Source organism: Amaranthus tricolor, chromosome 16 (genome assembly GCF_026212465.1).
Source record: "Amaranthus tricolor cultivar Red isolate AtriRed21 chromosome 16, ASM2621246v1, whole genome shotgun sequence".
Classification (NCBI taxonomy): Eukaryota; Viridiplantae; Streptophyta; class Magnoliopsida; order Caryophyllales; family Amaranthaceae; genus Amaranthus; species Amaranthus tricolor.
The window spans coordinates 2,769,203-2,796,842 of NC_080062.1; the positions used below are offsets into that span (position 1 = coordinate 2,769,203).

At 31.3% G+C, this 27,640-nt stretch overlaps 3 protein-coding genes and 1 non-coding gene across 4 annotated transcripts; 3 read left to right on the top strand and 1 right to left on the bottom strand.

Moving 5' to 3' along the window:
* Positions 1–838: 838 nt before the first annotated feature.
* Positions 839–7,017, top strand: LOC130802706 (very-long-chain enoyl-CoA reductase-like). Its single transcript, XM_057666742.1, has 4 exons — positions 839–1,234; positions 1,377–1,416; positions 3,868–4,622; positions 6,708–7,017. Exons 1-4 carry the CDS (start codon positions 1,166–1,168, stop codon positions 6,774–6,776), a joined length of 933 nt encoding a protein of 310 aa, XP_057522725.1. The 5' UTR covers positions 839–1,165; the 3' UTR covers positions 6,777–7,017.
* A 3,071-nt stretch (positions 7,018–10,088) lies between these two features.
* Positions 10,089–13,364, top strand: LOC130802661 (actin-1). The gene is made up of 5 exons (XM_057666670.1): positions 10,089–10,193; positions 11,620–11,685; positions 11,793–12,186; positions 12,363–12,976; positions 13,067–13,364. The coding sequence occupies exons 2-5, from the start codon at positions 11,626–11,628 to the stop codon at positions 13,130–13,132; spliced, it is 1,134 nt and encodes a 377-aa protein (XP_057522653.1). The 5' UTR covers positions 10,089–10,193; positions 11,620–11,625; the 3' UTR covers positions 13,133–13,364.
* A 1,131-nt stretch (positions 13,365–14,495) lies between these two features.
* Positions 14,496–19,746, bottom strand: LOC130802936 (uncharacterized). Its single transcript, XM_057667061.1, has 10 exons — positions 19,437–19,746; positions 19,294–19,342; positions 17,877–17,983; positions 17,079–17,124; positions 16,259–16,393; positions 16,032–16,121; positions 15,801–15,929; positions 15,634–15,717; positions 15,471–15,535; positions 14,496–15,081 (listed from the first exon to the last, which is right to left on the bottom strand). Exons 1-10 carry the CDS (start codon positions 19,550–19,552, stop codon positions 14,895–14,897), a joined length of 1,008 nt encoding a protein of 335 aa, XP_057523044.1. The 5' UTR covers positions 19,553–19,746; the 3' UTR covers positions 14,496–14,894.
* A 426-nt stretch (positions 19,747–20,172) lies between these two features.
* Positions 20,173–20,245, top strand: TRNAK-CUU (transfer RNA lysine (anticodon CUU)). The gene has a single exon. It is a non-coding gene; the product is annotated as a tRNA-Lys (tRNA).
* The last annotated feature ends 7,395 nt before the right edge of the window (positions 20,246–27,640 follow it).

The window sequence follows — 27,640 nt, forward strand, 5'->3', positions numbered from 1 at the left end:
GGTCCATCAATAATCTTAACATTAAATCAACTTAGCCCGAACTTAAATAATGCTTAGCTATAAACAACTTTACAAAATTCATGTTGATCTCTATAAGACATTTTTATCAAACACTAGTTGTGCAACAAACAAAAGCAACACTAAACTAGAATAAAGAGAGGAAGTAAGTATACAAGGTTAGGTTTGTGAATGTTGGTGATCTGAAAACAAAAACTCAGGCTAACCACGTGAATTTATTGTCTATTACGTAGAAAAGCAAAAAAAATTCAGGGTTGTCATATGAAATTTCCCACATATATTTTTTAAATATCTACTTTATGAAGTTAAAATTATTTGTTTTTTAAGTTTGTATTGAGATTTGTGAAAAAAGTGAATGGCAAGAACAAATGAAAACGGAGGGAGTACAATTTAGTTGGACTATTTAATAATTTAGCCTAATTCAGCTTTGTTTTTAGTGAGACCGTCTTAAATAAGCATTTGTGATAAAAAATAACAATAATTTGACACAAATTGTTGTATGAGATGGTCTTTTTGTTAAATGTGTATTATACATGGGTTAAATAACCCAATTCATGCAAAGTATGAGTATATAAACTCTTATTTTAAGATTGTCTTATTGAGAGACGGTATATATGAAGAGGAGCTACTAACTTGCATCTGCATGTGTTCAAAATTGACCCGAATACCCGAAATTCACCCGACCTTATAACCGAACCCGATTTGATCCAACTTAAAAAATATCCTACAATTATATAAAAAACAATATGCACTCATAATCCGATTTTAAACCCATCCAAAACACCTGCCCCAGAACAATCTACAACTCTAATGAACACTTGTAGTTGCAGGCTTACATCCCCATAATAATTTGACATGCCCCCAATAAAAGGGTGGTTGATCAGTTTTGGGAGGTAGATATCAAGATATCCTACTCCCACCCAACTACATGCAATTAATATGACATTCAATTAATTAACAATACTATTTACCCTCTTAAATACTTCTATCACTTGCAAGAATATCTCTCCAATTATCAGCTCATTGGTTCGTTATGCTCTAGATTTAAGTCCACCATTTGGATCTCCGCCAAAAGTACCCAGAAATTTTTTAAGGGTTTGCTACAAATTCAATCCTCTGAATTGGGTTTCTTTCATTTTCACCAGAAATGAAGGTTTCGGTTGTAACACGAAGTGGAAAGGAACTCTTGAAAGGTGGAATTGAGCTTAATGATTCGGTAATTTCTCCCCCAATTTTTAGGTTTTGTACTCTTGCTTCAATCTGAATCTGAACTTTAAGCTTTTCAAATATTGTCCAATCTTGTGAATTGTGATATTGATCTTTGAAAGAGTGATTTTGTTGGTTGATTTGTTTCGCAGGCTACAGTTGCTGATCTACAGGAGGCAATTCACAAGAAAAGTGAGTTTTTGTTTGTTTTTTTTGTGTGACTATTAATTTGTTTAGTATTCAATTAACAATTCATTATGGTTGAAGTTCAGTGAATTGTTTGTTAGTTTAGTTTAATTATGCTGATTAAGTTCAGTGAATTCATTTCAAACAAAAAAAAAAGTTCATTTAATTATTTGGATGGGGCCAAAGATTTATAGTTTCACGGTTTTGTATTATATTTACGTGAAGTTAAAATATTTGTTACCAAGGGTCAATCCGAAATAAACAATAACGAGTGTAAGGTTGTATACATCCGACCTCAAATCCCATCCTAGTTAGGAGCTACTTACTGACGTTGGGATAATGGAAATGAAATTTTGTTGTTGTTAATCATGGGAATATTTTTAGTTTTCAATTTTTTAATTAGTGTAGTTTTTAAGGGAAAATCTCTGAAAATATATTTTTCCTAAAGTCTAGGATGGTAATCCCTAATCCCTATGCCAAATTGCACATTCTGAAATTGAACATGCTATTGAAATTTGACTTAACTCTGTGATCTTTGTATGTTGTTGGAAAAAATTCTACAATGGCAAATGTGTGTAAGTAGATTGGTTTGGAACAGAGTTTTGTGAGCAAACCAAACACTTCTCTTCAAATTGAGGGTTACTTTATTATTGTGAAATTCTCGACTTTAGCTGATGAATAGTAACTCAAAAGCAAATAGGACATTTGAAAAGAAACGAAGGGATTATAAGATACTGTTCGTTTATATTGATATTATACGAATATGTGATTCCTCAATATTGTACAACAATATTACATTGCCTCGAGTTCATTAAAGTGGCTCTTGTTGCACTTATAATTAAGTAAGAGTTTGTTTCTAGTTGACCCTTGACTGTAGAATAGAATTTATGCCCATTTTGGGATTGTGAGACCTTATATAAGAGCATGTACTGTATGGTAAGAGTTAGAAATGGCTTTGAAGTGATTTTTAGGTAGATTTCTAATCATAACATAGCTGAGTTACATTTCTACTAAAGGTGAGTAGTTCTTTAGTATGTTCTATCAAAACCATGGTTTAGAAAATTGTTATATACAAGAAAGTAAGATGTCAACAAGAGAAATCATTTCTCTTAATGGATGTATATATTAAAAAATATGAAATAACATTGATTTTTTAGCTGACTTGTTTACCTTTAATTTCATCCACTTTGGGTTGGAATGTTGGATCTTTGTTTTACTGAAACTAGTTATTCCATGTTTTATAACTTCACTCGCGTGGGTTATGAGTATGGTTGTTCAAAAATTCATGGGTGATAGTTCTTTCTGCTTAATCCTTGCGGGAGAGGGATCTTAGTAACTAATTCACCTCACATGTGCATACAAGTAACTTGTGCAACTTTTTGTGCTGGTTTTCGGTAAATGATGTTGAACAAGACATGAATAAGTTGCGGAATGAAGGGGTAACTTAAATGGATTATGAGAGTTAGGCACTTGTCTTCATGGAAATAGGATCATTTTTAGCATCGAGTATGGGAAGGAGTATATTAGAAACTACATTCCATGTTGGGTACACATGTTTCATATAATAGGATTTGTCTCTCACTTTTTTTGTGACATTTTAGGTTTTGTAACATTGGAAATTCAAGAATTTGCAGTTTGAGTTAAATGATTTATGAAGCTTCTGTTTATTGACTCTGGCCATGAATGATAACTCGATAAGTTGGAGAAATCATTCCAAACTCCATCCACCATTTCTCTTCCCACGCCCAAATTTCTTTCGAAGCATATATACGCCCCAGGATATGTTATATACTCTAACAGTTGAACTCTGCGTCTGCTTCCTGGACCCTAGTATATTCCGTATATGATGATGCACTTTCTCTTCCACCTCATTGTCTTTCTTGCCATTCACCTAGGGAGGCTATCTATCAGATTTCGACAACATATTATTTTGTTTCTTCTATATTTTAAAATTTTTGTTTCTATTCATTCTTGTTTTAGCTTGTCCAAGTTCAAATTATGTATACTTTAGCTCTACTGAATGGAAGCATACTACGGTAGAGTGACTTGCAATTGGTTGTAGTATAAAATTGTTATCAATTAAGCCTCCCATTTCTTTCCTTTTGCTGTGAATTGATCAATCTTATGATTGGTTTATCTACATTTTATTTCAGTGCTGGTGTTTTTTTTGGAAATACTTCACATGTGAGTTGTAGACTTGTATTTAATATGTGATGGGTAATGCTCCTAATACCATATTGTTTTGGGAAGGAGTAAACCTCATCAAGAATGTATACAAGTCAACGCTCATTACCCGTGAGTTTGTGGGTCTGAGCCTACAGGTGCCCCGTGGGTGTATCTGCACGAGTAGGCCCATGGGGTGATTGTGTGACAAATTGTCACGGTCTAACAATTTTTCCTTATCAATCAGTTTTTTCGCTCAGCACTCTACCTAAATACCTGAATTGTATCTTGCAGTCAAGAAATTCTATCCTTCCCGACAACGGCTGACTCTTCCTGTCGAGCCGGGATCAAAGTCAAGGCCAACTGTTCTAAACGGCAAGAAGAGCCTCAAAGAGTATGCAGACGGTAATTCCAACACTCTGACTGTCGTGTTTAAGGACTTGGGACCACAAGTTTCCTACCGTACACTATTCTTTTGGGAGTACCTCGGTCCTTTGATCATCTATCCCATATTCCATTACTTCCCTGTTTACCAATACCTCGGCTACAAAGAGGATCGTGTCATACACCCCGTTCAGACATATGCTTGTTATTACTGGTGCTTTCATTATTTAAAACGAATCATGGAAACATTTTTTGTACATCGCTTCAGCCATGCAACTTCTCCCCTGTCTAATGTGTTCCGAAATTGCTTGTATTACTGGAGTTTTGGGGCGTTCATTGCTTACTATGTGAATCACCCGCTGTACACCCCCGTTAGTGAACTTCAATGGAAAATCGCATTTGGGTTTGGGTTGCTCTGCCAAATTTCAAACTTCTACTGTCATATATTGCTGAAGAATCTGCGAGGCGCTGACGGAAGTGGAGGATACCAGATACCTCGCGGGTTTTTGTTCAATATTGTGACCTGTGCCAACTACACCACGGAAATATATCAGTGGATTGGTTTCAACATCGCAACCCAAACTGTGGCAGGTTATGTCTTTGTTGTCGTTGCTGCAGGAATTATGACTAACTGGGCACTTGCAAAGCATCGACGTCTCAAGAAGGTAATTTCTACACTCTTCTGTTTACTTAAGTATGCTAGGCAATACTTGAGTGGAGGGGCTCTATTTGATCGCGACCTCCTCGTGATGAGGGTGTTGGTCCGCTTTCTTCCCCACCCTCCCCAGACCTTGATTTGGGCGGGAGTCATTGGGATGATGATGATGGTGAAGATGAATGCATCTAACGTAAAACCATAGCCTTTCCGAATAAGCCATGGGAAGGAGGAAAGAAGAATAGATTGAACACATACCAGCTAAAGTTATTATTAGGTCTACTCCATATCTACATTAGTATAAACATAAATATAAATCACAATGTTGTAATACTCATATTACAGCAGATAATAACTGGTGAAGACTGAAGTAACAAAATTCAAAATCATTTGTCACAATATATCATTTTTTAAATTTTAATATAAGAATAATTTGTGAATTATATAGACTTAAAGTAAAGTTAAGCATTTTTGCAAATCACAGCCTCAATGTTTATTTTTTGTGAATTACAGTTATCAAAATATCAAAGTTTACAGGTTAATGCCAAAACACAGAATCTCCAACCACATAACTTTAAATTTCAACCACCAAAATGGTCGGAATTTTGTGTTTTGGCGTGAACTTGTAAATTTTGATACTTTGGTGGCTGTAATTCGCAAAAAATAAACATTAAGGTTGTAAATTGCAAAAGACTAAACTTTAAGGCTGTAATTCGCAAATTATTCTTAATACAATAACTTTACAGTTTTGATCCATTTGGTTTTGGTATAAAATGGTGGGAACGATTGTAAATTTAAGCTAGTTTAGCTAGATAAACTACTTGAAAAGGTTTATAGTCATGCTTGTTCTACTCCAATTGTTTTTTTTCCTTCGCAAAATTCAGTCACCCATTATCACTTGAAAAGATGATATATTTTGACGTATTGAAAAACAATGAAGAAAAACACATGTTTGAGATTCAGGACTTCATTACCATGGGAATGACGTCACAGTTTGTGAAATTTTAAACTAAAACTCATTTCCATTACCAGCATTTAATCCAATAATCAAACGCTCTGTTTTTGTTGAGAAAGTTACTTAACTTGAGCCTTTAATCTTCTATTGTCTTCCATAGACTGAGGAGGCTCACAATTACAGCTATGTGGCCATAGCCAGCCATTGACTCCACTGATTTTTACTTTGTTTCCAATTATATGTGTCACTAAAAGTTATACTTTAGATGGTTGGTTGGATGCCCATGTGACCTTTCTCCTTTCAGCTAAGAATCTCTTTCTATTGGTATAAACTACAAAACTAGCTATGAATCAACTTTATCCTTTTTTGTTATTACAATTATAATCCTTTTTTCATCTCTTTTTCTGGTGTGAATATCCCCACGATCAAACCTCAATCTTCAGACAAGGCCACATTAGAATATGACCAATTTATATCTACTTTTTTATCGTTCAGACTCTACCATATCCAATATATGAGAAATTCTATGTGGTAACCCTGTCTTTTGGGCTTCTCCACAAATGTTTTAAAAACCCATGTGGTGACCTTTTACTTCCCATTTTTCCATGTGGTAGATAAAATGTTAAGTTTATTGGTTAATTTAAGTACTTATTTTGACTGGATTTCGAAATATGTGGTCAATTAGAGTGATCACGACGTTAGTTTTTTGAAAAAAATGTGATTACTCATTACGTTGGTAAAAAATTGTGTAAAATTAACAAAAAAACTTACCATTTTTATCTCCCACATGGAGAAGTTGAAAAGTCAAGGTTACCACGTAAACTAAAAAAAAGTTTGTCTACCACTTAAAAAAGCCTAAAATTCAAAGCTACCACAAGACTTTCTCCAATTTTACAATTTTTCCCAATTCTCGTGCATGATAAGTTGGCATGTCATCATCGGGGTCAAGGAAAAAGATTAAGAATCTTACCCCACTCCAAAGTCGTCGAGACTACATTTTAACTATTACTTAACCAACGCCAGAGTCTTGTGAACAAGACTCGAGTCATTGCAAGACCGAGTATTACTCGTAAAGATTTTTGATTGTGTTCCTCATTTTACCTTCCGATCTAACCCCCTGCAATTCTTCCCTCGGTGCAGTTATTCGATGGGAAAGACGGACGACCCAAGTACCCACGCCGATGGGTGATCTTGCCACCATTCCTGTAAACAATACATTGTGTGGAGTATGGACAGTGTCTATATCATTTTATACACTGTTTCAACCAGACCAATAACTAAAAGTCATCTGTTTTTATAAGTTATCCAAGCTTCTTTACCAAGTTTTCTAGTTAATTATGTTCTCCTTACTGTAAACTTACTTCAATGTAGTTTTTCCATTGAAGCAAACTTATGTCATCTTTCTTTTGCTTCCCATCTTTGAGGATGTAATAGTATTCGATTTTACCGATCTCGATCTTTTTTTTTTTTACTTATTAACGTTGTTGATGGAGCTAAAATTTTTAGGTTTTGGTCGTGAATTACTAATATTTGCTCGATCTACTGAAAATAAATTCACCTATAGATTATTTTTAAATTAACAGACCTACTGTTGTTGTGTATAGTTACTAAAAATAAACTCACCTATTGTTCATAATTTTCTTCATTGTTGGCAAGTGCATTTTTTTTAGTAATTATATCCAATACGTGAGTTTAATTTCAGTGGATTCAGTAAAAATTGGTTTATTATTGACAATTTTGCGTTACTTTTTTTGTTATTATGTAAAAAAAAGTTGCATACATTTAACTTTTAAATTTTTGAATATCCAATACCACTAAATGAATTAATAGTTTATAAATCTTCTTTTTTATTCATGAATTATGTTGGGTCTGAAAGTTGGAACACTTTCTTTCTTTTTTATTTTATTTCATAATTAATATTTTTTATACAAAAATTCTAGTTTATTTTAATCAATTGTCTCATTTATTTATATTAATATTATGTTTTTATTATTTTTTTTGAATAATACCTGATTCATTAATATAGAGTCGTATGACATCTATATCAGAGATAAAAATTAGCAAGTACATAATAACTGTAATCAAAGATAATTCAAAATTAACAAAACTACGATCGTCGTATATGAAATGTGACAATTCTGAATATCCCCTTCCACGTTGCTGTTTGACACAACCTTCTACGAGGGGGTCTTTCGATCTGTTGTAGTCTTGAGATAGAATTAAATTTGATGTAGTTGATGGTAATTGCAATTTTGATGTTTGCTGCATTATCGCATTAATCTCTACCAACAAATCAATTACAAACCAAACTTCATAACTCCAAACTCTCACGAAGAGGTAGATCAAAACACAATATATGGGTAGAATCAACCCAACGAATGGATAGAACAACTCTCTTGTGCACAAATATTTATTCTAATCATATTTAAAAAGCTTAAAACGGACAAAATTATAAGCTTACCATTAACCAAAAGGTTGATGATAGCCCCAAATCAACTATGAGGATTAAGGTTTTTTGAGAGAAAAAGAGAGGGAGGCGGTTAGTTTTTAGAATTAAATTATATTTTTATTATTTTGAATTATGTATAATTAGAAGTATTAATAATTAAATTACTATATCGATAAATGTGTAAAATTAAATTGGAAAATTAATTAAAATATAAAGAAATATTATATAAATTGAACATGGAATTTGGAAATAATATAGGCAAATCCAGCTAAGATGAATGTGGTAGCTTGTAACTGTAATGATTTCACACATAAACTGTCATATTGCAATATTTTCGTGTGATTTTCAGTTTTTTTGAGAGTTTCAACAAAAAGTAATAATTCAAGCCGCTTAAAGTGGGATAATGGAACGCACTAATGCTACACATAAGGAATCAAAAAAAAGATCTTTATAGAATCTTTATGTGATATCTTGTCCTCATCGTTACATATATTGAGTTTTATTTCAATTAAAGAGTAAATATTATTTTTAATAAAAGTTTTTAAATTTATTTTTTTATCTAACTTTCTCATTCTTTTACATAAAACTGTGATATAAATATAAAAGACATTCGATAATACTAATACTATTAATTGTGATTTCTATCCATGCAACCTTTGATGATAAGTAAAATATATATTCCCAATCTACCCAAATAGATGATCAATTATATAATTCCCTATGCATTGAAAGTTCTTTTAATATTAAATTGCACATTATCAAAGGGATTTAAATTTAAAAGGTACATAATTCACATTCTAATCCATATATTTATATTTCATTATAAGTATCAATAATTTTTTTATTTTGTTTTTCTAGTTTTGTTTTTAAAATATTTTAAATTCCTTACCTAGCACCCCAAATTTTGTTAAAAAAAATTTGTTTATTTCAAAAAATACATATATTAACTCACAAACAAATTACAACACTGGGTGTTTGGCAAACAGTTAATAGCTGATTATAGTTACTAATTTGACTAATTGATTTTATTAACTGGTTTGACCAACTTGTTCAAAAACATTTTATTCATATCAATAAGTTGTTTTAACATTAGAATTAGCTGGATTCTCAACCCACTATTTATATCAAAATAAGTTAAAATTGTTCAACAAACTATATTGCTAAACATTTTTAGTATTTTTTTTTAAATCTATTATAGAATAAAACGAAGAAAAGAAAATAATATATGGAGATCGAATTCAATTTTACAAAAAAAAATAATACGTGACAAACATCATCATGTAAATAGCATAACACAAATTTTACATCCATTAACCATCATGAAGATTGAAGAGCCCCACCTTCCCAAAATGTCAAGTTGAATGTTCAAATCAAACCCAGAAATTCAAATAAATTACTTATCAAAAATGTGTAAACTTTCTAATTAACTTGCACTAGTTTTAAGATAAAATAATATATTTCACACATTTAATAATTGTATTTAATTCTTTAAATTTGCTATAACACTAAAAGCACTCACATTGGTGTCATAATATGATTTTTTTAGTTTATTTTAAATTAATAGCTAGCAATATCTCCATCTATCCAATCCTAAAATAATATATTTAATACTTTTATATAGTTATTTTTTATTTTAAGAGTTACCCTTATGAGAAGTAATTTTTCGATGAGATAACTTAAATAAGGAGTCTATATTTTCATAATATTTATAAGATGGCTTATTTCATTTATACATGAGACGCATCTCTAAAATAAAACCGTCTTATACAACAATTTGTGTTTTTTTTAATGCTTTTGCAATATTAGCACATTTTAAGAAATCATGAGAATAAATTAAATTATAAATTGGATTAAAATATCAATTAATTAATTAAAATTTGAATAAAGAAAGAGGGAGAAAGAAAAGAAGAGGAAGTGGGGGCCAAAAGAGTAAATAACAGCAAAACATTGACTGGAAAATCGTGGGACCACCCACATATACTACCTTCTGCTTATGTGTCATTATCTCCGAAGATCCAGGTTGTACAATCCAACGGCGTATATTCCTCGACAACCTTCATAAAATATTCTCCCATTTCATATTTCTTAACCCTATTTCTTCTCAAATTCCCCCTCCTCCTCCTTCAAATTATTCTCTGACAAAACTTCTCTCCATTTTCATTTTCTCTCTCTACAAGGTACCATCATTTCGCTCTCTTTCGCCTTTTTTTTGATTCATGCTGTGAATTTTGATGCAATTAGAACTGTTTTTTTGATATATTTGTGTTCTGTGTGATCATTGGCATTTCCTGTTTCCGAATTTCGTCGCGCCATTTTGGTAGTAGTTTTCAGTTTTGAAATTTGGATGTGAATTTTGATTCGAATGTGAGAATTTTGTTTTCGATTTATCGTTTCGAAGAATTTCTTTTCTTTGGAAATGATCTGTTTTGTATGTTCTCGCTTGATCAATGTTATTGTTTTGTAGACTTATCTTATGTTGATTGTTGAGCAAATTTATATTTGTGTTGTTTTTGAAATTTTTTTGATGATTTCGGTGAATTTGGTGTTGACTTTTGTTAATCTGTTTGGTTTCAAATTTATATTGTTAAGCGATTTAAATCGGAGAATGAACAATTGTGATTATGTAATATTGTTGAAATTATACATACAATCTAGCGATCTGAAAGTGGTTTTATAAGCATCAACGGATCAAGTTTTAGAGTAATATATTTGTAAATGTAATGTTGAAATTATTATGGCATTCACGTGATTAATGGTGAAATTGAGTGGATGCATGAAAAAAAAGACAAAATAAGGATCGTCAAATTATTTTGAATTTTATCTTATGATATTAAATGTGATATGCTACTAAATTATGCTTTATGAAATTACTATATTGTTTATGAAATCTAATTCTATAGAAGATTGTGCTCTGTATCATGTGAGGTAGTCAAGTATTTTGAGATTTGCTTAGGTTGACCTGTGTAGAGGGATTGATTTAATGATAATTTTGTTGAGAATTTTGGTCTGAAATTAAACCTTTGTGAAAATGTATGTTATACATGGTGGAAATTGGCATGCATGTGGTGTAAGATATTATAATGTTGATGTCTATAAGAAATGTGCGGATATTATTTGAAACTTCTGAGATCTTGTAAATTTATTTAATTCTCTAGGATATTGAGGTGGAGAACATTGATGTCCAGTTTTTATGAGATGGTGATAATGTTGTCAATGGTGATAATGGAAGTATCTATAGTGTTAGTATCAGTTTCTTAGAAAGCCATGATCTGGAAAGGCATATATTAAAGAATAGGGGACAAGAAAAACTTAGAACTTTATTGATTGAGAAAGCTCAACCTAGAACTATGCATGAATGAGAAATTTGATGGGACTCTAAAGTCCCAAAGATGAAAATGACATTGGTTTTCATTTCTTGTTGCTGTGAATATTGAATGAGGTCTTAAATTGAAGCTTTCAATTTTAGATATTTTTGCGATGAACTTTTAGCCCTTCAAGATGAGAGTTCATAAATCAAGTTGCTAATTTCTTATAGTGCAAGACCTCTAGAGCTTACAGCTTGTAATATTGCCTAATAATAGTTGTTTTTGGGTTTATTTTTAGTAAAAGATGGCCGAAGGTGAGGACATTCAGCCACTTGTTTGCGACAATGGTACTGGAATGGTTAAGGTAATTATGTTACTCTGGCTGTAATTATATTTCCTAATTTTTCACCTTTTATTCGTTGCATTTCTGCAATCAATCATCAAAATTGATCATGATCACATGTTATGTAGGCTGGATTTGCTGGAGATGATGCTCCTAGAGCTGTCTTCCCAAGTATTGTTGGTCGTCCACGTCACACTGGTGTCATGGTTGGCATGGGTCAGAAGGATGCATATGTTGGAGATGAAGCTCAATCCAAGCGTGGTATTCTCACTTTGAAGTACCCTATTGAGCATGGTATTGTGAGTAACTGGGATGATATGGAGAAAATTTGGCATCACACCTTCTACAACGAACTTCGTGTGGCTCCAGAAGAGCATCCAGTTCTTCTGACTGAAGCCCCTCTCAATCCTAAGGCTAACCGTGAAAAGATGACTCAGATTATGTTTGAAACTTTTAACACCCCTGCCATGTACGTTGCAATTCAGGCTGTCCTTTCTCTATATGCCAGTGGTCGTACCACAGGTAAGCAGTGAGAATCAGGCTTTATTGACTTTTTTGTTAGGAGTAAAAGAACAGTCTTGAGTCACATACCAAGTACATTAACAATAAAATTTGTTTTTAGTTTTTGTTTGTCTTGTTTATTTCATGCATATGTTTAGAATTTTAAACAAAACTTGTGTCAATGTCATTCCATCCAGGTATTGTGTTGGACTCCGGTGATGGTGTCAGTCACACCGTCCCCATCTATGAAGGATATGCCCTCCCACATGCTATCCTTCGTCTCGATCTTGCTGGTCGTGACCTGACTGACTACCTCATGAAAATCCTCACTGAGCGTGGTTATTCTTTCACCACCTCAGCTGAGCGTGAAATTGTAAGAGACATGAAGGAAAAGCTTGCCTACATCGCCCTTGATTATGAGCAGGAAATGGAGACAGCCAAAACTAGCTCTTCAGTTGAGAAAAGCTATGAACTCCCTGACGGACAAGTCATCACTATTGGAGCTGAGCGTTTCCGTTGCCCTGAGGTTCTCTTCCAGCCATCATTCATTGGCATGGAAGCTGCTGGTATACACGAGACTACATATAACTCTATCATGAAGTGTGATGTGGATATCAGGAAGGACCTCTACGGAAACATTGTCCTCAGTGGTGGTACGACTATGTTCCCTGGTATTGCTGATAGAATGAGCAAAGAAATCACGGCTCTAGCCCCAAGCAGCATGAAGATCAAGGTGGTGGCACCACCTGAGAGAAAATACAGTGTCTGGATTGGAGGTTCCATCTTAGCTTCTCTCAGTACATTCCAGCAGGTATGCACCTAAACCAAGTCTCGGTTTATTTCCAATCATTTCTGTTTCTATCAATTCTGTTAACCTAATATGTTCTTGACTGTATTGCAGATGTGGATTGCAAAGGCTGAATATGATGAGTCTGGTCCATCAATCGTCCACAGAAAATGCTTTTAAGTTATACGAAGAAATGGATTCAAATGTTTCAGATCGTAGTTTCTATCGTGTTCCAGTGGAAGACCCTTTCATAAAGCAAGAGTACAGAAAAAAGAATGCTGTTTATGCAATTTTTTTGTTTAATTTTCATGTTGATTTTTACCTTGTAATGATGATCATGAGAAAGATGAGGACTGGTTTAAATTTGTTGAATTTCTTTAGTAACTAATTCATTTTTGAAGTTTATTTCAAACCTCTTTCTTTTTTCTGCACATTTTGATATTCCTGTTGTTTGTTTACTTGGTGACTTGTGCTTGCATATCTTGATAATTTTGATACAAAAGTAACGTTTAGTAGCAAATCTTTACATTACATCAAATGCAAAGTGCAAAAGTAAATATGCGAGTAGTAGGGGCGGATTAAGGATTATAGTTACACAAATTGACATGAATCCTGATTAAGGTTCTGATTCATGCATCATATTCATTATGCTCTTATTTCATGGAATTATACGTCAATTTAACTGATGTGCGGCCATTTTTGTTTTCTCATATTGTAACATATAGTCCCTTTGTTGATTTGATGTTTTTATTTGTTTTTACACAATTTTCAAAATATGTGTTTGATACTCGGTATTTGTAAATCTATTTCATACTATAATTATAAAATGTACATATTAAAATTTTACACATGGAGATGAATTAAAAAAAATTTCACATAAATAAATATAATTTAACTTAGAGATATTCAAGAAAATCATATATAAGTTCCTCTTTTAACTTAGAGATATTCATGAAAATCACTTGTAAATTAAAACTTAGCACTATTTGAATTTGTGTTTCCGTTCGTTTAATTTCCCCTTCTTCATTAACGTCAGTTATAAAAGTAATACCTCTATTTCTAAGGTGAAAGATATCTTTTCTTTTTTGAATAAAGGTTTAAGATATCTTTAATAAAAGACAAGTAAAATTTTGTTAAATGTTAAAGAAAATTCAAAAAAAAAACATTTTTGAGTATAATTTTTTATCATTTACCAAGAGAATAAAGATGATGCTTAATAGTAGAATTTATTATGGAAGTCACAATAACTAGGAACAACAAAAGTAGTAAATCTTGCTTTGAGTTTTAATAAAGACTTTCATCGTGGACTCCTGCTTCTACATAAATAATATAAAATTCAAAAAATCCCATTCGTTATTTTTAATATTACCAAAAAAAAAATTGCTAGAAAACTAATTGCACCTGCATCTCATGACAATGTGTAATAAACATCTCATTTATTTTTTATAATTACCACTGAGTAAAGCACACCTTGCTACATGAAAATTCTACAAAAACAGACAAAAATAATAATATGATAGTTTAAATCCCAACAATATGAAAATAACTCGAAATTTTTAACGCCAACCATCAGATGACATTTGCTACATTAAAGAAACAATACAAATGATTCATGTGGCTGCTCAAGCTTAAACTAAAAGGCAAGAAATTAAGTTTTTAACTTTGTATTTGGGTATACTCGCTACCTATTCAACTAGTTAGACTGTTAAGTACAAATCACTCCAAAATTAATATAGTTCTTTCCTTTGAAGAAAGGTTATTGTTAGGCAAACAACCTTTATATCCTCAACTGTACAGTCCTTCGGCCTTGGCTTTCGATGTGTGAAATGTAGACAAAAATTCTAAGTTACTCATGCTGTGTAAATCCAGAAGCCTTTGTGTCTGTCTTACCGTATACGAAAAGGTATCATTTTTATAGGCATTAGGCATACACCAAATTATCTTAGACATCGATTCTCCATATACCTGTTCTGTAACCAACAGACATGAGAGCAAGCTCCCAAAGCATGTTGGGTATGCTTAATAAATTGACTTTTGATCCGGGAATTTCAGACCAAGTAACAGATATCTCGACCATGGGAATTCTGAACCACTTGCATAAGTAGACAAGTTCTATGTCAAAACACCACCTGTAAAACAAGTAAACCACCGAGTGATATAAAAATTATCGATTCAAAGCTTATTCAGTTGTTGCTTGAGAGCTTAATTGATTGATGTTAAGCATTATGATTTATGAACGGTACTCTGGGTCGACCTAGTCAATCTAAAAAGCACATGAGAAATGTATAAAACAGGAACATAAATCAGAAATCTTGATCTGGGAGAGCTAAATTGAAGTGTAGAAACATGCGTGTTGTCTAGAGACACGGTGTTTGAAAGCAAGAGCTGAAAGGAACAAAACATGGGCCATTTTTCATAGAAATACATGTAGCTATTAGGAGGGTTTCCCACTCTCAATTACTGAAATCGATATGTAATGATCTTAATATCAATTATACAGAAAAAGTGGTACCCTAACCTTTTCAAACGAACATTTCTGAAAAGCTTTTGTGCAGCGGCCCTGGTGAACATCTTAAAACCACACTGCAAACATGCAAAAAAACACTTGTGAAAATTATCATTTATGATAACAAAAATCACTTCATCCGGCCTTGGACAGAAGACCTTGCCACAGCGATTACCTGAGTATCACGAATCCCAGGACCAGCAACCAAGAGAACAACGAGATGAAATCCTTTCATCAAAAAGTTGCGATACCATTTTCTCTGCAAAAAAGCAAAATAAGCTATATCAGCAATAAACTCTGTTAATCATGCAAACCCTTGGACTGTAGACTCAGAGAGCAAACCGTAGCAAGGGCCTTCTCCTCAAGATGAGCACGAGAACCAAATGCAACAACAGGGACACCAGCTATTCCCAAACTCGAATCACCAGAAGCAGCATTCGAATCCAACCTACTTTCAGCAACTGCATGAATCTGATTGACAATATGAGAACATGGCTATTACTAAAGGAAGCTCATGTAAAATTTTGTCATTCTCTACATAACATGATCTATGAATGAATAAACAGTACCAACCTGCATCTCAAGTTTCTCCAAGTCATTGACTTTTGTCGCCCCATCTGCATCCAGCATTAGAAGCAATTCACCACGTGAATGAAGCATTCCCTGTTTCACGATGCTTTTACATGAGCAAGGAGCTTCAATCAGTAATCATGAAACCATCATGCATACAGCATACTTTCTTGAGAAGCATTTAGGAATTCTCCCAAGAACAAGTTGCTGGATAGCCTGAGTTAACTCACTTTTCTTATAGCTTCTCCCTTGCCATAGTTTCTTCCAAGTAGAAGAACCCGGACAAAATCCACTTTATACTTCTTAGCAAAATCAAAAGCTACTCTATTCGTCCCATCGGCACTCCCATCATCCACAACCACAACCTAATAAGACAATAGCATTTTGGCATAGTCAATAGAGCATTAACAATTTTATAACAAGCATATCATAAACCACTGCAGACATCAAGATGTGATAAATGGACAAACTTTCCTCATTATCCAAAGGTCAAGATGCATGATTCAACAATCCATGAGTTAATTTTAAGAAAAGCACATTCAATATTGGTATCCGTTGCATCATAGACAAATATAAAGACCTAGAGAAAAGCATGATGTAAACTTACATGTAATCTCAAGTCTCAACTTAAAGATCACAAAACCCAGAATAAGGAAGCAGGCAACCACATATCCTAACAAAATTTGCAGGCATAAGAGCTGAAAAGATTATTTTATCTCAAGAAATACGTCGGTATTATCCATATATAAACCAGGAGCCTCGAGAGGAATAAATCCAGCTGATCTATCGAAAATGAAATTGCACAAAAGTCAATTTGTAATCACGTAGAAAGATCTTACTCTCAACACCAGCCTTGAGCACTCCTATGCATACCATTCACTGCTCATCAACACTATATTATGAGGTCAATATGCTCCTAAGTCTACATATAATGAGTTACAGAACTAAACAAGACAAATTACCACAACAGCTAGTAAAAACTAAACGTGAAACATGATATTCCAATATGATTTATCCGATAAAAGAAAAATCATGCAGCTCAAGATATACCTCATAAGTAAATGATTCATCCTTCTCACCACGCTGCTGCAAATAGCTGAAGATAAGATTAACAAGTGAAGTTAAATAGGTCCATGCTACTTGCAAAGCTTACAAAAATATGAGATATAAGTAGAAGATAAACATTTCTACATTTAAGCATCAAGATTCAAGATTAAGCAAGCACTATTAAACGTGAAATGTCAGAGTAATTCAGAACAAAAATCTTCACTTCTCGTCATAATAAGATTCATTCTTTCAGCAAATCTTGCTTGACATATTTTATTGTGTCCAACAATTTAAAAGAAAATGACCATTCATCTGTGAAAGTGAAACAAAAACTCAAAACTATGCCAGGTTTATTTGCATTGCAATTTCTTCCGGAATCCTCAAAAAATTTATACTTTTATTGTCCTGTAATGTTTGCATTTTTTGACCCAAAGAGCTCCCACACTTTCGAGTCAAAAGGGGAAAACATTAAGGCCGGAAGGAGTATAAACTTTCATCCAAGTTCAAAATACCACGATCAGAGTATATACTACTTAGTTTATAAGTCATACACAGAGGTTGAACAACATAAATAAAAAATTAAAATTTAATACAGAAGCCCAGGCCATAGCAACTAGTTTGAGGCAGAAGAGACAACTTTACAAAAACAAAATACTTGGGCAATATCAATCACAAAACGCTACTAAAATCCAGCGGGTGTAAATGTTGTCAATATAAGTCCTCACATGAAAATGAGACAAGGAATGCCATTGAGAGAAAATTGGAGAATTTAAACACGGTTATAGTCAACACAAAACTTACTTCATAGTTTCATCAAGTGCACTAGAAAGTCTAAGTTCCTCGTTGAATGCAGGAATGATCAAAGATATATACTTCTCTGCAGGTTCAAATATAGAAGGGCATCGAACCTGAGAAAATTGTTTCAGTAATTTCAATACATTTATGGCAATATTTGGGCAAAATTTCCCTTAAACATTGTTCTATAACTTCGTCAAGTTAAAATGTAGCAGTTCATTTCTACAACATTCAAGCAATAGAGTTTATGTCGGACACACTTCCAAAAGTGGATTATGACATTCTACCTATAGCTAGTTATAGCCACCCACTTGGTGCAGCATATATAAAAAATAGATACAACATAACAATAGAGAGTTTGATAAGTTTGAAATTCAATTATTTTCCACTAAGATTGTATCCCATTAGTCAATGAGATAATTCTCGATTTGCAATATTTCTTTTTGCAAACGCAGAAGATTAAAGAACATACATGATTCTCAATATAAATCAAACCAAATCTGAACTCAAAATGAGGATATCAATAAACATGCAGAATTTTTTTTCTATCTCTCATAGAACGTCAAAATTTAGGCCAAACAGTAGTATGGTCTAAAACTACTTGACAGTTAGCGCCAATCACATGAATACTTCGAAGGCATAAAAGCCACAACTTCCAAGATATATGATCAATATTATCCCTATTTACCTACTACACTAAAGGATGTTGATATTCAAACAGAGTTATTACATTATATATAAGTATGCAACTCTAAATATACATTACAGAGTCTGAGCTCCATCAGCACCTTCCGACATGAAATGCATTTGTCAATGGCCATCTAGATGCCATACCATATAATCTAGGGCACGCTATCAGCACAATTCAAAGAAATTTAAAATTCCTAACACTAAATCCACATTGTGCATGTTTTATTCCAGCAATAATATTCATATCTTAGCAAAAGAGAACGTTTATCAATGCCTATCATAGTGCAAAAAACAAAAACAAAATAAAACGGGAAATTTCATGGTTTCAACCGAAGGTTCCAGCACATCACCGTCATTATGGTACAGAAACCACATTTTTTTAACTTTGATGCCATCATGCAACCTAAGTCATAATAACACCATAACTCACAAAAAAAATTAGAAATCCTGGACAACAAAACGAACATTACGAAACATAATAACATTGCGCAATATAGCATACTGCATCAGCGGATTTAATCATCAACAATAATGTTCATGTCTTAGCTAAAGACACCACATCAACAACACTTAAAAACCAGCAAGATAAAAAAAATAAACATACCAATAAAACCACGGATTATGCGAACCCTAGAATCCATCATATCATCTAATTCCAGAAAGCAACAATATAATTCAAAAATGCTTCTATTAAATTGAAAAATAAATGAAAGAAAGTGATTGAAGAGTTAACTGGTTTAAGAGAATTCGGATCTTCGAAAATCGCTTGATCATCAACATGACTGCAAAAACCACCATAATCGGAACAATGAAGAATCAGTAACTGAATATTTTTGTATTAAAAAAAAAGAGAAATTCGGTTTAAAATAAGCATACACGTTGTTAAATCGACGTCTGAAAGCATCGAAAAAGATGAGTGTAAAAATGGCGATTAGGAGAAGAAAAGCTGCGGCACCAAACAGCTCCACCACTGTCCATAGTCCTTCGGCCATTTTTGGCTTCTCTGTCCTCGTTTCGCTATCTTTGACTCATTTCAGTTTCTCTCAGTTTTCATCCGCCATGGTGACAGATAATTGGCTCCCGGCAACAACCGAATATCCAATAAAAATAAGTTCTCAAATTATCGGTAAAGGTTAAAAATCATTTTTATTTAGTAATATTTGACGTCCGTTTTTTTTAAAAAAATATTATTAGAAGGGTAAAGTGTTATAACTTATAAGGATATTATTAATAATGAAGGAAGTTAGAGGTGATTAGGAATGATTTATAAAAGTTATAGGTGATTAATAATTATCACCGGTTATTTAGACTGGTTAAAGGTTATTTGAGTTGGTTTATTGTTCATTGGTATAGACTTTAATACTTTATAGAATGTAATTCGCAAAAAATAAATATTAAAACAGTAATCCAATAATTTGCAAATTATTTTTTATTTAATTTAATTTAATTTATTTTGTCTAGCACAATGTAATCCACATAGAATAACCCGTTTCCAGATACAATCAGTTAAAATTTAAACCCGTTCAAATGGACCCCAAGTCTTTATTAGCTGCTACAAATTTGTAGTCCACCAATATATGTACTAACTTTAACGTAAATTAACATCAGCAAAGCCCGTCTAGCTCAGTTGGTAGAGCGCAAGGCTCTTAACCTTGTGGTCGTGGGTTCGAGCCCCACGGTGGGCGATTTTTTTTTTTTGGGAAATTCCATATCGTAATCTTGGAATTTTGGGTTTTTCCACGTGGTAACCTTAACTTTAAAAAATCTACACGGTAATCCTGAGATTTACCAAATTGTTCCACCGTGACCTTTTTGCACATAAAAATGTTAGCAAACATTAATTTTGAAGATTTAAGGTTGTTATATGTCTATTTATGCGACTCACCATTTCAAATGCCATTAGTTTCAACCTTTTCCCCCAAAACATAAACCGTAACTCAACCATCTTTCATTCAAATCATATTTATTCCACTAAATCTAAATATGGTAGTGTTAGAATTTATGTTTTGGGAGAAAAGGTTTAAACTGGTGGCATTTGAAATGATGAGACGCATGAATACGCATATAGCAGCCTTAAAGCTTCGAAATTAACGTTTGCTAACGTTTTTTTTTTTGTAAAAAGGTCACAATGGAACTTTTCAAAATTATTTTTGGTTGGATTTGTTTTTGCAAATTATTTTGAGGTAGACTTTGTTGGAATGGACACAACTTACACTCACAAGAACCCAGTTCTTATTTTCGCACAGCCTAAAACCATTTTAATTCACATAATTTTGTGCTTGCCGCTTAATATTAAAGATAATCAGTGAAATATAATTTGCTATTTAATTTGCCTTTTAAATTTATAATTCACTTAAAATGGCTAAAAATAGCCTAAAATTAACCTTAATTCGCTTTTTTTGATTCGCGAGAAGATTAACGTGACAATAAAAATAACACAAATTATTGCATGAGACAGTCTTTTATGAGACTCGTCAAAAGTCATCTAGATGAGTAAAATAACGTAACTACATAAACTAAAAAACGATCTTAAATAAAAATATTTAAAAAATAAGATAATAAGCTTTTAAATAGTAGTATGTATGAAAGTTGGCAAAACTATAAGAATTGATGATGTGAAAGTGTTGTAATGGTGGGGCTTATTGGTATGATTAAAGCTTGAAGGTGACACCAATATATAAAAAAGAAGATGAAGATAATTAAAGATAAAGAGAATCCATTTGTTATTCCACTTTTTCCAGATCATAAAGCTATAAACTATGGTGTAATCTCATCCATTTTTTCTTAGTATCACATGTACATATCACACCCTGTCCATGGGCTTTTTTTTTTTATAATCTACGTGGTAAGTACTAACTATGGTAAAACGCGAGTGATAGCAATTTTTAAAAAATTTTCTACAAAATAGCATTCAACTTTTGGAAAATTAACTACAATAACATTATGGAGGTAAAAAGTTTGATTTCCATTAAGTTTTGGTAAAAGTAAAAAATGCCCCTAATAAATCCCAAATTTTTTCTACAAAATAGCACTCAATTCTTAGAAAATTAAGTACAGTAACATTTCCGTTAAGTTGGGCTTAACATTTGGGATTTATTAGAGGCATTTATGACTTTTACCAAAATTTAGCGGAAATTATAACTCTAAATGTTACTGTAGTTAATTTTCCAAAAATTGAGTGCTACTTTGTGAAAAAAATTTTAAGAATTGTTACCACTCGCCCTTTGCAATAGTTGGTGCTTACCATATAGAATATCCTTTTTACTTTTCGGGTCTAAATTAGTTGGTGTTCTTTTTGCTCACAAATTCTCAAATGAGACGATTTTACATTAAAATCAGTTCTTTGGGTTACTCAATATATATTTAATGTCTTAAAGGGTTCACTTATAACTGCTAGAGTATATAGCATATCCTATGACCTCAACCATCAACTTTAGTTTTTGGTTGAGTTAGTTTCTTGACATGGTATGAGAAACAAACTTAGCAAAAGCTTGTAAGTTTGAATCTCAACCAGGAATATTCAGCGTCTGTGTGCATGCACACTATAGGCTCTCGTTTAAGGGGACGTGTTATAGTATATAACATATTCCGATGCCTCAATTATCAGCTTAAGCTTTTGGTTGAGTTGGTTCCTTAACAATAACCTTAAATTGATCACTTATAGGTTTAAAATTTTATAACTTTAAAATGATCACTTATAATATTAAAGTGACAAATTATGAGCTAATTTTATGAGCTTATTTCGTGATGAGAGAGTCTAGTACAAGAGTTGTTGCTTTGCTTTTGTGTTATTCAAAATTTTGTTTTGGTTGTAATTGAATTTATTAAACATAAATTATTAATATAATGAAATTAAAATAAAAAATATTCATTATTAAAAAAAATTAAAAATCGAATATGGACGTAATTGCATGTTTTGTGCTGAAATACGATACATATTCACTCTATCAACGATAACTTTTGATATGATAATCACATTAATGTTTATAGCATTAGAAATTAGACTTTAAGAGCTTTCTAATGATATACAATATGATGCCCAATTTTGATAACCGAGCCAATAATGATGATTGTTTAAAGTTTTCTCTTGTGCTGAATTTGATACATGTTTATTCTTTTGGCCATAATTTTTAATAGGAAAATCTAATTAATGCATGGTTTGTGGCATTAAAAACTAGGTTTCGATCACGAGCTTTGCAACGATATGTAATATGCCTGATACTGATAAACAAACAAAAATAACGACCGTTTAAAATTTACATTGATTTTTAGTACACCAATCGCACAAAACGCGCCACTGTACATCGGTCCAGTCGCGCGTTTTGTGCGACTGGGTTTCCTAACTGTGAGAATTTTAAACATTTGTCATTTCTCGCTCGATTATCAGAGTTGAGCATATAATATATAGTTAGAAAGCTCTTGAAGTCTAGTTTTTAGTGCCCGAAACTTTGCATCAATTTAATTTTTGTATAAAACGTTATGGGCAAAAGAGTGAACATGTATTAAATTTTAACACAAGCAAACTTTAGACAACTTTCATTTCTTACTCGGTTATCAAGATTGGGCATATAACATACCATTGGAAAAATCTTAAAGTCTAGTTTCTAATGCCACAAACATTGCATTAATTTGATTTTTCTATCAAATGTTATGGTCAAAAGATTAAACATATATCAAATTTCTACACAAGCGTTTTTTGTTGAAACTAATGATCGTTATCGATGTTTGTCGAATCATTTTAGTGATCATTTTCATTTGTCGTAGCATTTCGATATTAAATTTTAGTACAAAGAGTTTTTTAGAGAAATAATTAACAAATAAAGTTATAAATTTTTGTTAAAAACGAATGAGAAAATTTAATATATAAAAGGTGACGATACAGAGGTGAATATTAATAATGTACAAACTAAATTGTTGGATGGATTACATTATGTAATAATCATCATCATGGCCGTCAGTTCCAATGCACTCTGCCATCATCATTATACATTCATCTACTTTATTCTAATCTTCGTTATCTCTCATTATTATTACTAGTGTTTTCCTGCTCCCTGTGTCCTGAACCCTAACTCTGCCAGTTGTTTATGCTATTGACAATTTTTCAGTATGGAATCATTTCACATAAAAATTTTATGATGCCAAAAGTTTTTGTAATTGGATTATGAAGTGTCTTATGATGAGACCGTCTCATACAATAAATTATATTTTTCAAAATAATAAGTCATAATCAGTTTTAAGTATTTCACAATAGAAATAATATATTTATTTTACAAAAAATATAAAATAGTTTAACTATTTAAACTGTATAAATGGTATTAATGAAGAGATAAATATGACTGAAAATAAAAAAAAAATGATAGAAATATTTTCATAAAAGGAATTATAGCAAAGTAATACAATTAAAAAAAAAGTGCAACAATATTCTTAGGAAGAGACAAGAGAGGGATAATCAAAACTCCATCCCCTCTATTTCCACGAGATTAACAGTGAAAAATAATATAAAAATTAAGAAGTGGTTAAAAAATGGAGTATTAAAATTGTATATGAGAAAAAATTTAAAAGAATACGGCTGGATATATAAGAGTTAAAGAAAATTTCTATCGGCCCGCCTTATATGAAATTGTCTCAATATGATATGAACCCACACAATTAAACTTATTTTTCTAAGTAATCAATTTGATATTGTAAGGGATCACTTTAAGGTTATAACTGATAATTTAAAGACTATAAAAAGTCATCACTTTAAAAATAAATATACATTAAGCCAGCCCAATTAAAATGATTTAACCATGAGACCGTCTCATATGATAATTTGTGAAACTATTAATACTTTTATTAAATAAAATATTTCTATCTTTGTTAAGTTGCCGCAGTTATTTGAAGGATTAATGGATTATTTAGTACATGATATGATGAGAAATGTATTAAATAATGCTCAACTACAATAAGTCAATTGAAGATCTTGAAATCTCTTTATAGGTAAGTAACATTTATTTAGAAAAGTAGTTTATTATGTTTATGTGTCTCTATTTTATAGGAAGACTTTTGAGATTTTTATTTTATCTTTTTCTTATTTTGTTTATTTTAATAATATTTATTTTGTCTTGTTGTGGTCATTTATAAATAACCGTTACTGTTTAGGATTTTCTATTTAAAGTCCAAATTTAGCATAATAAATATTTAGTAAACAGTTCTTTATTAATCATTATGAATAATTAAGCTATTTTAAGGATAAAATAATAAGATTAGAATCTCCGTTAAAAGTTTTTTTTTGCTATTCACTTCAAAGTTAAATCTTATAATTTATTTTTTTAATTTGAATATGACACAAAAGTTAAAAATATATAAATATAAGTAATTTAACAGAGTATTGTGTGTGGGGTCATATTTGTAAAAGAGTTTTTATAAATTTTTTATGTAGAAAATAGAAATAAATTATACTTAGATTTTGACAGCGGCTTTTAAATGGGATAATGTCGGAAAAATAAGCAAACTCATGGGGCAAAATTAAGTGGGTAAAAATAAATTATACATAGATTTTAATGTCATAGCACTAGAGCTGTGAATGTGAAATCAAATTTAATTTGATTATGGTTTTTAAATCTAAATTAAAACCACATGGGTCACACAAACTAAATTAAACCAAACGATATTAATTTTGTTTAAATTTTTTTGGTCTAATTCAAACTAAAACTTTAACTAAAAAACAAATGTAAATAAAATAATCAAATATACTAATATTTAAAGTTAAATATTGATACTGAGAGGATAAAAAGATGTAATAGTAGAATAATCCATTCCATAGTCCAAACAATACGTGCTAGAAAAGCATGGTTTATGGTAGGTAAACCAAACCACAACAATTAAGATTCTTTAGGTAACCCAAAAGAGAATAAGATATTATCTTAGTTGGAGTAAATATTATTTATTTTAGCCAGAATTTTAAGTTTGATTCTTATCTTACCTACTCCTCGCTTCAGGACCGTCTCATTTATTTTTGGAACTTGGAGCAAAAGATCAAAACAACCCTTAAAAACTTAAGACAAATTAAATAATACTCCTAGTTCTTATATTATTTTTTATTGTTGATATTTTAACTATTTTGATAAAAAAAAAAATAATAACTTATATTTCATCCCTCCCATTGAATTTGAAGCATTTTCATTTTGATCCATCTCACTTAAATTGTATCATATCTATTTTTAGACAATGACCCACCACTTTTTTTAATGTCATACATATATTTTAACTCTCTGCTAATTTCATCCACACAATTTATTCTCTCTGTTCATGTATTACCCCTTTCTTAAAAATCCTCCTTTTTCTTGCTATTCAATTATATCAAGACAAATGAGTAATCATTTAGCAAAAAGGAAAATTTATATCTAAATTTTTTATTAATATTAATATCAACCTTGTATACGAAAAATAAAGTTTTTAGACCCTAAAAATTTGAAACCGTAAACGATTAACTATTTTGGCTTGCTAATGAATTGCAATGCCTCTTCTTTCTTCCGCCTACCTTATAAAAAAATCGTAAAAAATATTATGTTTGTACGAATGAGATAATCAGACATGTATGTGTCGTTGTGTATATAAGAGAAAACAATCTATAATCGTTCCAAAATTTGGTTAAAAACATTGAATGAAAGAACAAAGGAGAAATGGACAAATACGGATACTGTACTATCTTGGTATTATTATAACTATTCCAATTCACCTATTTCTAGGAATGTCATGTATTGTTTACATTATGTTTTGATTATATAATAGTCACTTTATTCAAAATTAATTGCAACATTTGTAAAAATAAGCTATTTATTCATTAATTTTAATTCCTCAATAATTTTTAATTTATAGGTTAAAATATAGTCAAGTGAAATTTTGTTTGATTCATTTCATTGAAAGATTATTAATATCAAATTTTTATAATTTTTTATTATTTATAATTAAAGATATTATGAATTGAATTAATGCATTAAACTGCGTGAAAAAACAAACGTTGCAAGTAAATTAGAACGGAGGAAGTAGCAGTTAAAAGGGAGATAATATGTGAAAATGGAAGTTTGAATGTTACCGAGAAAAATAATTATTATTATCATTGAATTTAGTGTATTTCGTCTATAGGGACTATGAGCAGAATTTAGGTAAGGAAGAAGCGGCAATTTATATCCATAAATGAGAATACGGCCAAAGAGTCTCTCAGGTCTATAAAACTCCCCAAAAATAGACATATATGCAAACGAAAAGGATTTACTGAAAGCTGAAATTACAAGTCTGCATCATACAACATAAGCGTGAAACTGAGAAATTTTTTTTTCAAAGAATTAATCTAATAAAATTAAATTTTTCGAGCAAAGATGAAATAATTAGAAAAAGAGAAAGAAGAAAGCACAAAATACACTATAAAAGCTTTTTTTTCTATTACACCACAGACTATGATATAAGAAGGGTTAAGTCATAATCAAACTCATAAACTTATGTAAGAAATATATTCTTTATTTCAACTGAAACAAAACTTAATTATCCCGCAATACATTATAGAAAACTTGCTTAAATCGTACATGATTGACATGAAACAAAGGCTAATCAAATAATAATTATATTGAGTTAAATTTAAGTGAGTTTCTCATTCATGCTTCAAGACAAAAGTATAACACATGCAAACTTAAACATCAAACATCTCACAAACATGAAAGGCTTGATAATTGCTTTTTGTCCGGGTAATTTATTCCAATTCATTTGTTTGCTTTATTAAAAGAGATAGAATGGTGGCATTAAGCAATTACTATGTCTTCTTCTAAAATTGTCTTTTATTTTTATATCAAAAGAAACACAAAAAATGCATCTAATTGATAGAATATGCAAACTCCACAAACACTTTCTGAATAAGGATAAAATAAATTTTATATATTAAAATATAATATATTTTAAATTTTTTTATCATATAGAAATTATTATGTTATAATCTAATATAACATAAAATTTAAAATTTATATCCGATTCAGACATTAAAATATATTATTTTATGGTAAATGTATAGGTAAATGTTGATTTTTTTAAAAAATTAGTAAATCAGT

Excerpts from the sequence above, each read along its gene's own strand:
- LOC130802706 (XM_057666742.1), top strand. The coding sequence starts at position 1,166 with ATGAAGGTTTCGGTTGTAACACGAAGTGGAAAGGAACTCTTGAAAGGT. Across the intron at positions 1,417-3,867 it reads GGAGGCAATTCACAAGAAAA|TCAAGAAATTCTATCCTTCC; the intron begins GTGAGTTTTTGT and ends TGTATCTTGCAG. Across the intron at positions 4,623-6,707 it reads AGCATCGACGTCTCAAGAAG|TTATTCGATGGGAAAGACGG; the intron begins GTAATTTCTACA and ends CCCTCGGTGCAG.
- LOC130802661 (XM_057666670.1), top strand. The coding sequence starts at position 11,626 with ATGGCCGAAGGTGAGGACATTCAGCCACTTGTTTGCGACAATGGTACT. Across the intron at positions 11,686-11,792 it reads ATGGTACTGGAATGGTTAAG|GCTGGATTTGCTGGAGATGA; the intron begins GTAATTATGTTA and ends CATGTTATGTAG. Across the intron at positions 12,187-12,362 it reads TGCCAGTGGTCGTACCACAG|GTATTGTGTTGGACTCCGGT; the intron begins GTAAGCAGTGAG and ends CATTCCATCCAG.
- LOC130802936 (XM_057667061.1), bottom strand. The coding sequence starts at position 19,552 with ATGGCCGAAGGACTATGGACAGTGGTGGAGCTGTTTGGTGCCGCAGCT. Across the intron at positions 17,125-17,876 it reads GCACTTGATGAAACTATGAA|CTATTTGCAGCAGCGTGGTG; the intron begins GTAAGTTTTGTG and ends TCTTATCTTCAG. Across the intron at positions 16,122-16,258 it reads AGGGAGAAGCTATAAGAAAA|GGAATGCTTCATTCACGTGG; the intron begins GTGAGTTAACTC and ends ATCGTGAAACAG.